General features: G+C 48.4%; 1 protein-coding gene across 1 annotated transcript in view; it reads right to left on the minus strand.

Moving 5' to 3' along the window:
- Positions 1 to 2,645: 2,645 nt before the first annotated feature.
- The window catches only part of LOC125953315 (CLIP domain-containing serine protease 14D-like), a 122,080-nt gene continuing 108,053 nt past the window's right edge, over positions 2,646 to 16,672 (minus strand). Inside the window, exons 2-4 of the mRNA XM_049682798.1 lie at positions 3,455 to 3,851; positions 3,086 to 3,387; positions 2,646 to 3,018 (exon numbers count right to left, since the gene is read on the minus strand). Coding sequence (XP_049538755.1) covers positions 2,699 to 3,018; positions 3,086 to 3,387; positions 3,455 to 3,851 — 1,019 coding nt within the window. The 3' untranslated portion in view covers positions 2,646 to 2,698. The remainder of the gene's footprint in view (positions 3,019 to 3,085; positions 3,388 to 3,454; positions 3,852 to 16,672) is intronic.

Here is a 16,672-nt window from a genome sequence, read left to right on the forward strand (position 1 = left end):
AAAGGGAACTTGCCACGATAATAATGGCTGCTAATGGGGTGTGGTTGATATTGTCCCATTATGGACAGCAGCGGATGTCACTGATTTTTGCGCGCACGACGCGCCGCGGCTTGTAATGCACGCAACTGGCACACACCCAGGGGGTACCATGAAGCTTATTAAGAGCATTTAATGCTTCTTCATCGTTCTCCGTCTGCTGGAGGTTGAAGGGAACATTTAAAAATTATAAATCATTCGAGATGGCGGCCCAAACGTTTTGTTATTTAATTTTAAAATTCAATTGCACCAAAAAAAAAGGGGGAAGAGAGAGAGTAGGAAGTGAACCCGCAAATGGAATTGTCAAGCAACAGTTCCCAAATCGGGTTTTGGGTTGGGAAGGAACTGTTTTGTGTTGGCCTCAACTGGTTCCCAGCCCCCAGCGTCGGTGATGCTTCATTTTCCCGGACCGTAAATCGGAAATTTCCTTCTTTTTTTTTTGGAGTCGATGAAAATCGATTGAAACATTCTTCTGCGGAGGTCAACGAACTCGCTCGCCTACTCTGTCTCGCTACACAACGGCACCCCTTTGCAGTTCAAGAAGTCAACGCAAAACATAACCTCACTTTATCGTCCGCAGGCCGTTCACCGATGCGCGCACTACTACTACTACTACTACCACTTTCTCCCTTTTTGGTCGCACACAAAATAATCGCATCCGAAGCATCGAAACCGAAGCCTTGGCTTAAGGGTGAACGCAAAAGGGGGCCTTACAAAACTACAAAGAAATGCCAGCCAGGATTGGCCCGGATTTCGAGGGAAGGATCTTTCGAGGCTTTCGAAGGCATCAACAACAGCGTCTGGAAGTTGAATCTCTCCCTCTGCTAAATAGCCAGATGAGCCTTGTAACCCTCGTGCACGGAAACATTATGCGTAACAGAGAATTGCAATTTGCCGGAAGGTTGCCTGCAACCCGTGTGTGTGTGTGTGTATGTATGTGGCGTGGCTGCTATGAACCGCATCGAGTGCAATCGAACGCGCGAGGGAAGGAATCAAAGCTGGTCGACGCCTCGTCATGCGTCTTGTTTGATCGAATTAATATCGAATAAAAGGCCCTAATCCACCAACTGTCAAGTGCAATAAGAGGCGCCTTTGGAGTGTCGCCCTCACCGCCAAACACGGAACCAACCCTCGGGCGGACACGTGCACGAGCTGCCCGAAAGGACACCGAATTCGAATACCACCAACAACACGGAGGGAGAAATGGTCGATGATGCATTCGACAGCTTGCTTGTGGCTTGCTTGGATCGATTCCTTGCGTCCTTCAGGGCCAGTGATGTCCCCGAGGAATCTGGGAGTCGCAGTTGGCTGTGAAGCAGGAATCGCTGCCAAACGATTATCGATGACCATGAGCAAATCTCGTGACCACCGACACTAATGGTCACCACTCTCTCTCTCTCGGCCAATTGCACGCCCCTCCACGGGGACAAATGCAGCAACATCAACGCCTCCCATACGGCTCCCTCTACCTACGCTCTTGTATTCCCGTGGGACCGGGACCGGCGCCATTTTCCACGGCCAATCTCATTTTACCGGCCTCAGCCGCCTACCCAGGGACACACATCGCGTACCATCATTTCACACTTTCGGGGAAAAGGCCCGGGAGGCGGACACTTTTCACACGCACACACACGGAAACCACCGATCGGAACGGATGTGGTCCGTTGGGAAATTCGGTCGAAACGTTGCCGGCCACAGCCAAACGCGCACTCTCCCGGGTACGAAATTCGATGGTGGCCAATGCCGCTTTTCCGGTGATTTCAATCCGGGGCGTAAAATCGATAGATCGATGCTGGATTCGCATTTTCCACAAGAAAAAATATCCTCAAACATGGAAGCAGGTGAGGTGTACGTGGACGAAGTACGTGGACCATCCTTGAGGTGGGGCTGTTCTTTTTATGTGTTTTTTTCTTTGGTTGAAAATCGAAAAATCATGCAGCCTTCTCGCGGCATGGGTGTGTGTGAGACGCCACACCTGGGTGACGGCCAAAGCGAAATTCAATCAAAACCCGTTCCCGACGTTCCTACGGCATCTCGGAGGGTCCATCTCTCTAGAGAGGGAACCGTTTTTTGGGTTTCGCATCGAAGCACGATGTCACCGGCGAGAAGGTGTTGGAGATTTCCATTTTCCTTTTCTTTTGCAACGACGATGAGGTGCTGTTGAAGGGTTCTCCGAAGTGTTCTGTTCGATGGCGTCGTTGTTTGAAGGTCGTGGCGCTCAACATCTTCAATTGGGATATTCGTGGAACTTTTTGGAGTTTTGAGGATTGTTTCCAGCACATTCGAGCACCAGCTTCAAAGCATCGCGACACGAGTGCAGTACACTGTTTGCTTCACTGATAGATCCGATGCCATATCATTCCATAACGTTTATTTGTAACGATTTATATTAGTTTTAAAAAATAATTTTAAAATCATGAAACAATTCCCTCCAACATATCAAAATTACAGTACAGTTTACAAGCACTATTCCTGCTGGCCTCCTGGCTCCTTATTATCAGCCTTATGAGGCTCTTTGTTATCAGCATCCTTACCAGAGAATGAATGTTCCGTTCGAATATGTTGTTTACCATCATATATGGTAATAATAGGAGTCGAGTGGAGGCAATTTGAAGTCAAATTTATTGTACTTATTCACAAAACAATTAACGCACCCTAAACCCTAAAACCGATCCTCATGCAACACCAGGTGGTCGATAATCCAATCCAGGAACGCATCGACCTTCGTATAAACCGCCGGAACGTCGGTGCCACATCTTTGCGGACCGAAGCTCACAACGCCCGTGACGTAGTACCGTGACTGAAGCCATTTCATCAGCGGTCCACCAGAGTCTCCATTGCAGGTATCCCGGCCATGATTACCCATCGCACAGAACTGAGTCTCGATGACCGGAATTCTCACCTTAGCTCGATAGGTCGCACCACATTGCTCCTGATCGGAATACCTCAATGGCACGACCAACTTGTAAGGACTTCCAGCACCTGCAGAGAGGATAATGGCGCCATTACCGTTGTCCTGTACATATTTACGCTGAATATTGTCACTTACTCGTCTCGGTACGACCCCAACCGGCAGCCCAAACGGTTCCAATGTACATCTTCTCCTTGTCCACAGTCGTCGGTTCCGGAAGACAGATGGGCTTTACGTATTCCCCATACTCCACGGTGCCATTGAGCTTGATCAGTGCAATATCGTTTGCTCGATCCGCGTAGTTGCCGGTGTACCGTTCGTGGACGATCAGCTTCTCGTAACCGAAATCCTGGACCGGTGGCGCACAGTACGTCTCGTCACCATCCTCCTCACAATCGATCTCTGACTGAGTGTCCCACTCACCGAGTCGTACCAGCATACTAGGCATTAGGAATTGAACACATGAGAAGCACAGACGTGGTAGAGACTCTGACAAGCGCTACTTACAACTCTAGACCTGCCTGAAGTCGCACGAAGCAATGGGCCGCCGAAAGGACAAACTTTCGGTTGAGCAAAGCACCACCGCAGGCGAATAGCTTGCGGCCCTTCCGATGATCCTGGTACTGCATCAACGCCATCCACGGGAACTGATCGAGCCATGCCCGGTTTCCACCAACGATCCGGTTATCCAGCTGGATCCCACACTGCTCATCGTTCACCGTACCGAGACGACAGGTTAACCGCTTACGCCGATCGCAGATGTGCTTCTCGAGGTGCAGATCTTCCGCTGCGGTGCGTGCGCGCTTCCGAAACAGCTGCTGGTATTCGTTGTTCTCATCAACCGGAACGCAGCGGCCCACTTTACCATTGATGCGACAAACATCGCCAGCCAATAATCCCGTTGCTGTAACAGTGACGTTCGAAAAAGAATTATTAAAAACCATGGTCGTCGTCTAAATCTGAACTACGTTCTCACCTAGGCTGGGTGCGAGGAAGCAAAGGCAACAAAACAACACGGGGAACCATCGGGAGAACATTCTGATTCGCGTGGCAAACAACAACTGTCCGATGGTTAACGGATCGTCGAGCAGTGTTGCTGATAAGAGCAAAACGATCGTGACATTGCCCCAGGAGTCTATATTGGATCGGCGAAACCTTATCAGTCGCTCTCTCTGTTCGTCGTCTCTCAAGTTTAGTGCAGTGATCATGACCTCATTACGAGCCAAACGGATGCGACCTCGCAGAAACGGCCCAATGCAAATGTTTGAAAGCTACTTCGGAACCGAAACAAATGGATTCCCCCCGAGCTTACGTCGGGAATTGCGATGAAGCTGTAAAGTAATCGCCTAGATCTGCATCCGAAGGCTAACATCTTCTCGATATGCTCCACACAAAAAATGAAAAGAATTAGAAATAGTAGCGGCCTGTTCCAGTCGCAACTGTTGTCTTATCTAAATCTTATTTATTTTCGAATATTTTTTAAATACAAATGCTAGAATAAACGTCTTCATCAGAGAATAGAATTAATATGAGCGGATGAAACTATCAGTGTAAAATTCCCCAAGAAAGGGATTAAATTAAACATACGAGATAAAACAGATTTACCCGAGAATGTTTCCCATTATAATTATATCACAAATTCCCTGCAGTGGCCATCACGCGTTATTGTGTACATCGATCCATTCATGTACATCATTGATATAAGAACTATAAAAAAGCCAACCATTACCACCTCTACTACTTCTCACTAGCAATCTTCTGGACAACGTTTTCTCATCGATCAGCAATCTCATTTCGATTTTCCCATTTTTTCTTCGCAATTTTTACTCAAAAAATTAAAAGCATTTCATTCCGCGATAACCTTTTATTCCGCGCCATTTGCTTAATGGTTTATCACCATGGTCCAGCTCAGCGTTACGCTCTGCCTAGAATGGTCGTAGAACAACGGATTTAAAGCGATGGCGTCCCCAGCATCCACCCAAAAAGGTATTCACGGGCAATGGTTTGATTTCGGTGAACGACATTCAATTCTTCAATTATTTTTCATTTCTCTCTCTCTCTCCTTACGAGCGCATCGCGCACCAGCTCCGATGCTACAACAATCTTGTATTCATTAGCAAAAAAGGTACAGAACAAGGCCAGGATAGGCAGCTTGCAATGAGGAAAAAGAGGTGAAAAAATAAGAAGAAATGGGTAGCATGAAGTGTACATGAAGTAGCAAACAGCCGCTCGCGCTATTCATAAAAACGGAAGAGGCAAATGCAATTGAAATCCTGTAGCTGAATGCACGCAACGCAACGGAACGCAACGGTTGAATGAGTCGAGCATGCTTGGGAAAGCCAGCACCTCCGGCGGCTACCGTTCTCTGTCTGTCTGTCTGGCTGGCTGGTTGGTTCGTTGGTGATGGCGGAAAAATCCGTCCAACCGTCCTGGTCGAGAGGCGCCCTATTCGGGAGACAAATGAGAAAAGCATTCCCACCGCTGGCTGGCTTCCGTTTTCCCGCTGTTCGCGAGCAAAATGCAAAAACGCACCATCCGCAAACCGGGGGGAGGCTGGAGCTCGAGTTCAAGGATGTGGATGGGACCCGGGGGAGGACCGAAGAGCAGTCACTCCCGGTGCGGTGCTGCGGTTCGAGTGAATCAATTTCCCCAAAGCCACTCCCGGCCAGACAGCCAGCTATAGCGAATGGCGAACGGTGAGCGGAGTTCAGGAAAAAGATAAAATGACATCCCGGTGGTAAGCCGGATTCCCAAACATGGGCCGGCCAGCCACCGACCGACCGACAACACCGACGACGACGACGACGACGCGAACGGGAACATTATTCAATTGATCTGGATAATAAATGTAAATCCATTTACGTAAAACATCGGGTATGTTGCATTGGGGGCAGGTCTGGGGGTTTTGCTGGCTGGCTGGTTGGCACCGCGCGATGCCGTTCCAGCACGCGTTGCGTTCCTCTCTCGCGCTCGCACACGAACGAACGAACGAATCTCACGTACGCAAAAGAGCAAACGCAAAAATTAGCGAAAATCCCATCGATTCCCCCTCCCGGGGCGGGGGGCGTTCTGTGTGGCGCTTCAAGGTCGGCGCCCTCCCGCCTAAAGGGAGAGAAACGGCAGGCCCCGAAGATGCGAAACGGTATGCGCGGAGTGCGCCCGGTAACGGTGACAGGTGAATTGCAATTAATTTATTCTAAAATAGACAAACAGCCTCTTTTGTGTTCGGTTTTCCCCGTTCGTCGGGCTTGTACCCGGCCCGGGGTTGGTTTGAAGAGCCACTTGAGAGTGTTCCTTCTGTGTGTCCTTGCAGGGGACCCCGGGAGATTCAATTGACAAACGCACATACATACAAGGGTGAAAACGGGGGAGAAAGAAGCAAACAAGGGGTGGAAAACTTGGAATTTGAAAGCCACCATTGCGCGCTCATGCAACGTGCATCTGCTCCAAATGACGAAGATCGAGTGGCTCTTGAGGCCATAGGTTTGCCAATTACGGTTGCAAAGACTGTCTTGTGCTCAATGTACAAGACGGATCAAAAATAAGAAAAAGAAATAAGGAAAAAAGAGGCAAGTTGTTGAAGAAATGATAAAATTTATCTATATAACGACAATAAAGCATTGAAACGATAAAACAATGTGAAACAAATCACAAAACATACGATAAATATGATCGAAAATGGCTAATAACAGTTGTATAACGGAGTTGTTGAAAATACACTGTCATCTCGACCGACTCGAGGTTGAATACTTGAAGCGGAGTTCAGTTTAGCAATCCATCCGTTAATCTAAGCAATCCACGCCCCGTTTCGCAATCCCACGGTTAATGTTACATTAACCATACTTTCTGAGGTTCGAGGCCCTTTTTTATTATTACAAACCCTCAAGAACCTCAACAATGTCTTAAAGTTCAGCGCAACTTAGCTCGCGTCCTACGGACTCCAATTTGCTAATGCCTGAGTCACGCTTAACCATTTGCGAGGGGCAAGTCCCCGCGAGTTCCCTTTTAACGGCGCTGGCGCACTATTCAATGCACTGCACTTCTAGCACTGCGGCCTATAGTGACAGCGTGCAAGTCACGAACGCCCTTTTGCATGCCAAAGTTCCCCTGGTGGCCTGGCGTTTGGGTTTGGACGCGGACAAGCGGAGAGAATTAATAGTTATTTAAATGCGTTCTCCTATTACCGGACCGGAGTGCAGTAGACGTTCGATCGACCGGCATGCAGTGGTGGTTACGGACGGCACCAAGAGACGCAGAGCGAAAGAAAGAGAGAGAGACCTGACACTGACTGACGCGCGAATACCGTAAACCAGCAACGGCAACCGAGCTAACCGAACCTTGGAGTCCGTCCGCCTAGTGTGTGTCTCCTTCAGGTGCATCTCCCCGGCTAGTGCGTCAAAGGCTTGTGTGCGGGTTGTGAGTTGTTTTGGGAAAATGGAAAATTAGCTACCGCAGGAGGCTGCCTGTCATTCGCTTTTCAACCGGTTGCCGGTCCCTATCCGTTGCTTCCGAGCGGAACCATTCGGAAACTGACAACCGAATGTGGCGTGGCACACACACATAACACGTTCCTGCAGTTCCCGTAGTACTCCCTACTCTGGTACACGTCCCGACATGAAACGTGAATAATTATGCAATCGTTGGTTCCGCGGTTTGCTTTCCATTTAATTGATCGAACCTCGAACAACGAACCGAGATGACCGAGACTTGCTGTCTCGAGAGTGTGTGTGTGCGAGAAGAACTGTGTGCCGTGTCTTCAACTCTTCCTTAGCAATTCAACTGTATGATCGGAAATGCGCTGGAAGGATGCAATTTCAAGTGACAAACGGGAGACTACTCCCGGCCCTGAAGATGTCTTTCTCTTCTTCGATTCGATCGCGTCGCGTCAATACGCGGAGGGAGGAGAAAATGATTCCAATGAATTGATTGCTTTCGTTAGTCCGTCCACAAGGCGGAATCGCCAAGTTTCGGAATCCTTAAGTAGCCGAAGCTGAATGCTCGCTGGATGCTGCGACTTTTGAACGATTTTTGAATTGCAAATGACGCAACGAGTCGGCGCGGAAGGGTGGCCATCAATTAATTGGGTCAACGAATTCCATTACCCGTTGGTTTGGATGCAGCCATTGACCTCACGATGTTCTCGACAGAGTGCATCCAAACAGCCGAGGGTTGCAGCTCGAACGCTGCAGTGGAAATGAAGTCATCACCAACCACCAACCAGGGAATGAAGATATACATATCATCCAATCGTGTTCCACTGGACATCGAATTGTAGATCGAGAAGTGGCCACACTCGAATCGAAAGCACCCATTCTTGATCGAGCGATCTGGTTAAAAACCGATTCCAAAAACCTCCGTCTCCGTCTTCGATCCCTCTCTCTTTCTCTTTGAAAAAAAACACAAACCAGGGCCGCCATTTCTTTGGGAATGAAAGCGAAACGACCATCGACGACGTTGCCGCAAAGTCGTGCCAGATGGTAAATGGAAGAAAGAAGAGGAAAAGTGATCATCAACCCCCTTGATACTCTCGTCGCCATGAGAACAGATTGCTCTTTCGCGGCCGATGCATCGATTGCATAAAATCGTTTTTTTATCACGCGCGCGCACGTTAGTGTGTGTGCTGGAGAGGAATTGGCTTTTCATTAATGTGGCTAATGTTGCTGATGCGTCCTGACTGGCCACTGGTCGACCGATAGTGAAACATGGAGAAGGTGTTGAACCACTTAAGGAACCGCATGTGCGACCGACGTTCGACCTGTCTGTCAAATTTCCATCATTGACCTCCTCCATTACAACACTTCTCTTTTTCCTTTTCCACGCCAGAGGATGAGCGTCGTATGTGTGTGTGTCGATGTGAACCATTCGCGGGGTTTCTCGATTTCAAGTGCCATGAAACTCCGGCGCTCGCGCTCGTCCATTCCATCTGGCCGGCGGTCGAAAATCAATCACCATTTGAAACGCTTTTTAATTAAACAATTTATCAGAGATTTATGTAACGGGCGAGCGCACGGTTCGCATTATGAGCGTCGTTCGATTATGCCGGGACCTTATGGACCAAGCTGGTGCCAGCTTGTGTTCCTACGGCTACAAAGACGACGACGAATCCGTGGCAAGATAGACGATAGATAGACACTTGAACTGCTGGCCGCTGGGTTCGAGGCTGCCGCCGCCGCCGCCAAGAAGCAGCGTTCATCGCGGCCAAGTAATGTACACGACGTTTGGCACCGACTCTTGGTCTCGGTCGGTGAGTCGTGATGCCCCGTTGTTGTGCCTGTGTCTGTGTGTGCGCAAAAGGCCTCCTTTTGGGACTGTGACGCAACTGGCGCACACTCTATTCGACGGGTTGCCAAGGGAGATCCCGATGGCCGAAGGTAAATTGATCTGTCTAAAGATGTTTCGAGTGCCGCGGCGCGTGATAGAAGAAGATGAATGCGCCGCTCTGAGGAGTGGGTTAAGAAGTTCCACCAGTTGGTGTGTGTTTCGGCTTTCGGCGCCAAAGAGCCAAAGAAGAGTGTGACTAATTGAAATGTTATCCCGGAGCTAGCGAGCGGCCGCCTGGTTCGCGGGAAAGCGAAAGCAAAAGCGAGCGGCCGCCACTCCGCACGAGGACGCCACTTTTTCGTAATAGTGCCGTGCCGTGGACAACGACCCTGCAAACCATTATCAACCCCCCCTCCCCGGAAGTGATTGGTAGTTTGGGGAGGGGGTTGGTGTCTGGTTTTCCGAAATGGTTTGATAGCAGGATGCAGGATCCTCCTTTCGGTGGTCGTGAGCTATTATTATTATGCTTTTTACCTTCTTTAATTGCATTTTTAGCAGCACGAAAAGGGCACCGAGTGGTGGCTCTAAGCGGATTAATATCGGCATTGCTATTAATAATCGACGCGGTCAGCAGCATGGTAAATGGCTTTGGATTGTGTGTGTGTGTTTGTTCGTGATGCTGCGAGGTTTGCTGAGCGGCGGAATAATGAATTGGCGTGGACAAAGTGCACACATAATTTCGGATTACTTACCAGTTGTTTTTTCCCCCATTTTCCTAGGTTCGTTTTCGTACCAATAGCTCCACCGGAAAGGCGAATGAGGTGTGAAGCAGGGCGTGTGGCGTGTTCTCGCCCAAACCGCTAATATCAGGTGCATTCGAGCCGGGGGGAGCGTCACCATTGTGGCAGCATAATTTTAATCATTTTCATATCAACAGCAGCGTGAACGCTATTGGTGCTTTGCTTTTGATGTTTTGTTCGTTATTTTAAGGCCAGCAAATTCCAGTGATGATACGCCTGATTGGTCAGTCAGTGAGGTTTCGCGAGGCGTTGCCATTCGATAAATTCCGATAGCCAAATGGTTGATGTTGATATTGTATGTGTTTCCGTGCTTGATAAGGTTCGTTTGTTTTAGGAAACCAGAGATTAAAAGATGAAGCAACACCGATGGTAATGTAGTGCGTGTTATCAAATGATGTTGATGATTTGGTAACGCGTTTCCTAAACCAATCTGTTTAGAAGTGCTAGCTTTTGTTATTTTACTAATGCTATCGTTTTCAAATCATTACTAAATGAAGATAAGCGGTATTTGCATTCAGAGAAACGTAACAAAGGCAATCCCTTGTTTGGATTGAAAAAAAAAACTCAATTCAGATGGTATCAAATGATAATACGCGTCAATATGATCTAGTGACAATAGTTCGTTTGACAACCTATTTATGCTCTAGGCTATGTTATCAATCTTCCTAAAATAAAATTACATGGCTGGACAAAGTAGTTCATTATGAAATAAAACAGAAACCATTAACCAAACATCAAACGCACCTGCCTTTAATACCTGTAGCATTAAAAATTGATCTGAAAATGTAAACAATTAGATGCTGCCACACGGGGCGAAAATTTGCGCGCAAATTTGCACATTAATGCCAAAATGTTTTCGCTTCGTGTGGCAGGGGTAAAAACCCGAAAATTTATGCCGAAATGTCAAACGTATTGTTTTCATCTGTGTTTTGGCCGCTGAAGTTGATTTCCGAATAAATTTTGCAGTTTTTAACGATTTTGTTGCTGTTGCTATTATATTTATATTAAAAATGCAAAAACAATACGAAAAGAACCTACATTTTCGTAAATAAAGCGTTCGATAGCGTCAAGGGTTCAGCGAAAAAGTCCGCGGACGTATAAAAGTTTGACAGCGTGTAAGGGTTAAGCGAAACCGTTTTGGCATTAATTTTTTCGTTTGCGCTAGGGTTTTCGCCCCGTGTGGCCACGGCTATTCATTATTTAAAGCGTGAATAGTGCGCTCTAAATAACACACCTGGTGTATGTTTTAATGCTCTTTTGCTATAATAAAAGAACGACAGGACGAACAGTTGGAAAGGGCAATGGTGCTGCACTGATAGGGGTTATTGAGTAATTTATTTCCTTGAAAAAGTACATCCGAAAGTTTGTGTAGCCAATCGGTTTGATGTTCATAAAAGCGCTTCTATTTTCTCGAAACATTATAAGCTGAATCCACATTTTCATAATACTCCCAGTACCAACCTTGCCTGCTGGTTTCCACTTCCACTGTTGGAAGTGGAAAGGATTTAAATTTTGATGTCGTTATCATTCGAGAAGCATTGCTGTGATTAAACATTACATTTCATTCTCTGTACGCGAGAATCGAAAGAAAATAGAGTTTCACTCCGTAACAAAAGTATCATCATCGGTATTAAATCCTACTGGTTAAATGAATATACGAACCCAAGAGTTTTTCATTTTAACACAGATTTAGTAGTAAAGTAAAAGTGTTCAATACAATTTCCTTTGTAATTTGTTTCGCTAAAGCATTGCTACAGAATTCAGATTACCATATCACCGATTTCATGTCAATAGAATCTCGCCACTGTAATGCAATACTCTACCACTTCGAAGTAGTCCAAAATGGCTGCAGTAAATAATTTCCCACTATAGGAAAAAAGGGAAAATTTGAAATACTTATGTAGACACTTGACCGAAAACTAGAATACTTAACGAAACAGTATCATATTTCGCTTTAGCAACGTGCTTCAGTTATCGCATTCTCAGTTTCATTATCCTTCAGTTTTTTTTTAACAATTTACATAAACTGTTTGCATTAATTAACACAAAGCACGCCGGGAGAGTTAAATGAAATTCAAATCCACATCCTAAATGGTCAGTACCGCCCATCGCGTGACCAGCGATCTCGCCCTCCTTAAAATCAAGCTCGCGAATTCACTCGAAAGGAAAAACTCAAACACTCCCCCTTCCCTTGTGGTCAATTCCGTTCATGCAACAAAGTCGTAAATTGGTAAAGTCGATAAAGTGCGGCTCCTCCTGGCTGCTTTAATTACTCTTCAAACGCTTCACCTCGTCAGTCCGGCGAGCGTGGAGACTCCACTCCACGTACCGATGTCCACTGCATATCGGCAACCCTTCTGTCGCTGTCGCTGGCATCGACACAATATGGTGTCCAGCTTGACGGGCGCGAGCGTGTGTGTGTGTGTGTGCACTACGTGGCCTCCAGCGCAATTTGTCACATTTTCAATGCCTGTCAATTGATGTCATTGGGCTTTTTGGTGCCAATCCGTTGAGTGACATTGTCATTCCGACACGAGTTTGTTTAACAGTTGAAGCAGACAGCGAGGCGGAGAGAGAGAGAGAGAGAGAGAGAGAGAGAGAGAGAGAGAGAGAAGTAGAGAGAGAACAGTGGAGAGAGAAGCGAATGGATGAACCGGGAACACTCATGCTGATGAAGCATATTTCCATCCTGTCTTCCATTCCAGGCGCAGCGTGTGTGTGTGTGTGTGTGTGTGTCTTGGGGTGAGAAAAAAGGGATAAACCTTTTGGCGGCGGTGAAAAGTGCCCGACGTCACGCCACCAACCACCACCCTTCTCTCTCTCTCTCTCTCTCGCCCTCCTCTTGGCAGCGAATTGTCTAAATGTTCGATTCTATGCTTCCACTTCCGCGCGACTGACAGCAGAACTGGAGATGGGGAGGAGGTGCGAGGTGAAGTACGCGATAATTCGTTTCCGGGGTTTTCCTCAACCTCCTCATGCTCCTTCCCCATGCCAACAAAGTGTTACAGACGCCACCGCCATTGTCACTCTGTTCTGTTGGTGGGTGCGAGATCGTAACGTCGTCTATCCGTCGACTGTGCCAATGCCATGCACTGTGTGTGTGTGTGTGTGTGTGTGTGTGTGTAGCGGAAAGGACACGGAAGTGAAGCTTTCCCAGAGTCATTTCCTGGCAACCGAACTCACCGAAAGGCACTAGCGCAAGGCGAGGACCTCACGCGCTCCCAATTCGTTATGCTCGTGCCAGCATAATTGTGGCCAGGTCACCGGAACGTTATTGTCGCGCACACACACACAGAACGCGCCAAGCAAGAACAGACGACACGCGACCAGGAAGCGAACCAAATTTGCGATCGTGTGAACGTAAACACACACACACGCAATCTGCTAAGGGAGTTTGCAATTAGTTCTACATTGGACCGATTGATAGAACTTGGGCTTGGGACTCCCCGGATGTCGCGAATTTGTTGTGACGACCAACACAGACACTCCCCTGTCTCTCTGTGCGTGTGTGACGAAGTGAGCGAACACTTTCCCAGGAGGCGGACGGCCTCCAAAATCGATCGATGGGAATCCGGGACCAGGTGTTCCGGTCCCGTGGTCCATTTGTGCAATCGATTGATTAGCATATTGATTGCACTTTTGTGTGCGTAGATGTGTGTCAGTATGGGAGTAGCAACCATGCTACCAGCTCTTAACGATAACATCCCCGCAATGGAGTGCATTTTCTTTTCCGTCTCTTTGTTGGTTGGTGTTCTCTTTTTTGGGGGAAAACCATTTCCCAGATCAATCCGTTGCCAGCGATTCCGATTCCAATTAATCGATGCGATGCTACGGAGTGGAATATGAAAATGATTTATGGATTTATGGGTTCGATTGTTCGGTCATCGACCAACCAACCAGCCAGCGTGCCGTTTTTCCCTTTTTCCATTTTCCATCCATTGCGTTCCGGGCCATAGAAGGCCTTGAGTTGCGATAGTGACCCAATTTGAGGGCACTTCGAGCTGGTTCGAGTGCTGGTTGCGCGCCAGAAGAGCCTTTTCCAGTGTCCCCTCCCCCCCTGGCAGATAACACATCCACTCATATCTCATCCAAGCCTTTAAAATGGGATGCTACTGATTAATTGAACCCCGGGTTTGGGGAGGAAAAACGTCGGAAACAAAATCCAAAATATGGTTCAAGGCAAGCGGAGTCCCTTATATGCCTGTTGCTGTTGTTGCTACTGCTGCTGTTGCCGTTGCTAATCCGTCCTCCCTGGGTCCCTTGCTCCTCCCTCCCCCCTGCTTTCATTCGCTGAAAATAACCAGAAACTCCGAATCGAATCGAAATTGGATCCGGACTGTGGCACACTCCCTCCCGCGGGGTGGGGGCCTCGTTGCCGTTGGTTGATTTGCACGAGGAAGGTGAACCGTTAATAGAGTTATTTAGTTCCTTTACCACCATTACCACCACCACCGCCACTAGGTTCTATTCACGCAATACGTACGTTCTTCTTTTCATTTCACGAGTCAAGAGTCTCTCCGCAGCATAAAGCGTTCTCGAAGAAGAGGTGAAAAACTATGAAAATCGGTTTCGTTAGAGGGGGTTCTGGGGCCGAGAGAGAGAGAGAAAGAAAGAGAGAGAGAGAGCGGCAGTGCGGATGATGCGAACAAATCGGACCTCAAAAGAACGATTTGCTTCGGTCACTTGAATTGGGATGTAACGTGGCGCAATTTGGCTGCCCCCCATAACTGTATGTGTGTGTGTGTATGTGTGAAGACAACAGATTGACCATCGGATGATGATGATGAGGTCCACACAACGGGACACGTGACGGTGGACGCGCACACACCGAATGAAGAAGCACGGAATGAGCCATTGCCAATCCGTTCGCCACGACGACGACGGAGGAGCACCCGACAAATGGCTGCCAGGGGTCCCTCTCTAGAACTGTTCGAAAAGAGGCCAGAAACCCCCCCTTGTTGTGTTAACGCGACAAAACGACGATCGAAATCCGGAGACAGAGAACGAAAACACAATCGACGTGCTCCAATCGAGCTGCGAGAAAGAGAACCTTAATTCCCGGGCGTCCATGGCGGCCACTGGGACTTAATTCTCCAGGTGTAGGAGCATTGCCTGAGCCCGCCATGCCATGTCAGACCGCATTCAATTACGGATCTCGTCGATCTTCCTCCAAGGAACGCACAAGAATGGAGAAAAATGTTTGAGTTCTTTTTTCGGGCCGGTCTAAGGGATAGTCGCTTCGAAGCCGGCCCTTGATCAATCAATCAATTCACTAGAATGACCTGGCGCGTGTGTGTGTGTGCGTCCTTCTGATTAGGATCCGCAAGAAACGGAGAGTGACGTACAAGGTAAGGGGATCATATCGCGTAAGGATCCCCTGAATGCTCTATCGCTGCCGATCAGCGATCGTCGGTGATCACCTTACCTCCGCCCCTTATTGGAGACATATTTGATCCGAGAACACGCATTCAACGCACCACCACCACCAGAGGAACGGGGGATGGAGCTCACTCTGGAATGTTAAAAGCTCTTTTGTCGAGCGGCCATTTTCGCGCGATCGTGGGGCCCGTGGTCGTTGCCCATTCTTCTCCTTCTGGGGGCCCAGGGTGGAGGGGAGGGGGGAAACTCATTCTGGCCAATGATTAGGCAAATTGATTTCCATTCTTCGGCGGCTCGCGATCGACATGCGCGTCATCGTCACTCGTTGATGTCGTTGTTGCTGTTGCTGTTGCTGCTGCTGCTGCTCGATACCATAATGCTGGAGCATAAGACATCATTCAGATCGTCATTGGTAAGTCTCTGTCGTGCCACGGATCGTGATCGAGGTTCCATGATCGAATGCGAACCTCACGATCTCCGTCACAAAAGTCCGATGCGACATAATAGAGTGACCGTGGCCATGTCCTTGGCTTTGCCGCACGGCAAGAAAGAGGGGAAACAACACTCCGTGTGACGTCACACCGAGCGGACCTTCTGGTATCCATCCAGCACCTCGTCTGGTGTCGTGTTCGTGGCTGGCCGGGGATAATCAAATTTCCATCAGACGCGGCCGCGGCCCGAACCAGCGCACGCCTCTCCAGAACACCAGCTATCGGGTGGTCATCTCGCAGAACGCTTTATGCTGATGCTGGATGGCATAATGTTATTCCACCGAACGCGACACATGTTTTCCCCCGTTCCGTTTTCACATGTGGATGGTGATTTGCATCCAGATTAAATGCCCAATAGAGAGAGAGAGACACATACAGAGCAGCAGCAGCAGCAGCAGCACTAGAGACTGTGACGCTGGAACCAGAAAAGTTCCCACCAAAAAAAGGGTCCAACAGCACATGGCCCACCCCGGGCCCTTCTTTTGCGATGCGTGGAGCGCCACTGGGGAGTCAATTTATTCTGAAATCAATTAAGCCGTTCTTGTGTTGCTCTCCTCCTCCTTCTCGCACTCACCGCGCACAGAACCAAGACCGCGCATGCAAGACCGCGAGCACCGCCAATAATGTGCAGCATATGGCGACGCCGCGATGCGCATTCGATCAACACACACACACAGCCGGGCACACTGGCACACAGAAGCATCAACGGGAGCACCACGGAATTGAGTTATTTTTACACAATTAATGTGAGGAATTTTAAAAGCCTTTTTGCGCTCTCCACCCCTGGAGGCGGG

The sequence above is a fragment of the Anopheles darlingi genome, chromosome 3, assembly GCF_943734745.1.
Source record: "Anopheles darlingi chromosome 3, idAnoDarlMG_H_01, whole genome shotgun sequence".
NCBI classification, from domain to species: Eukaryota; Metazoa; Arthropoda; class Insecta; order Diptera; family Culicidae; genus Anopheles; species Anopheles darlingi.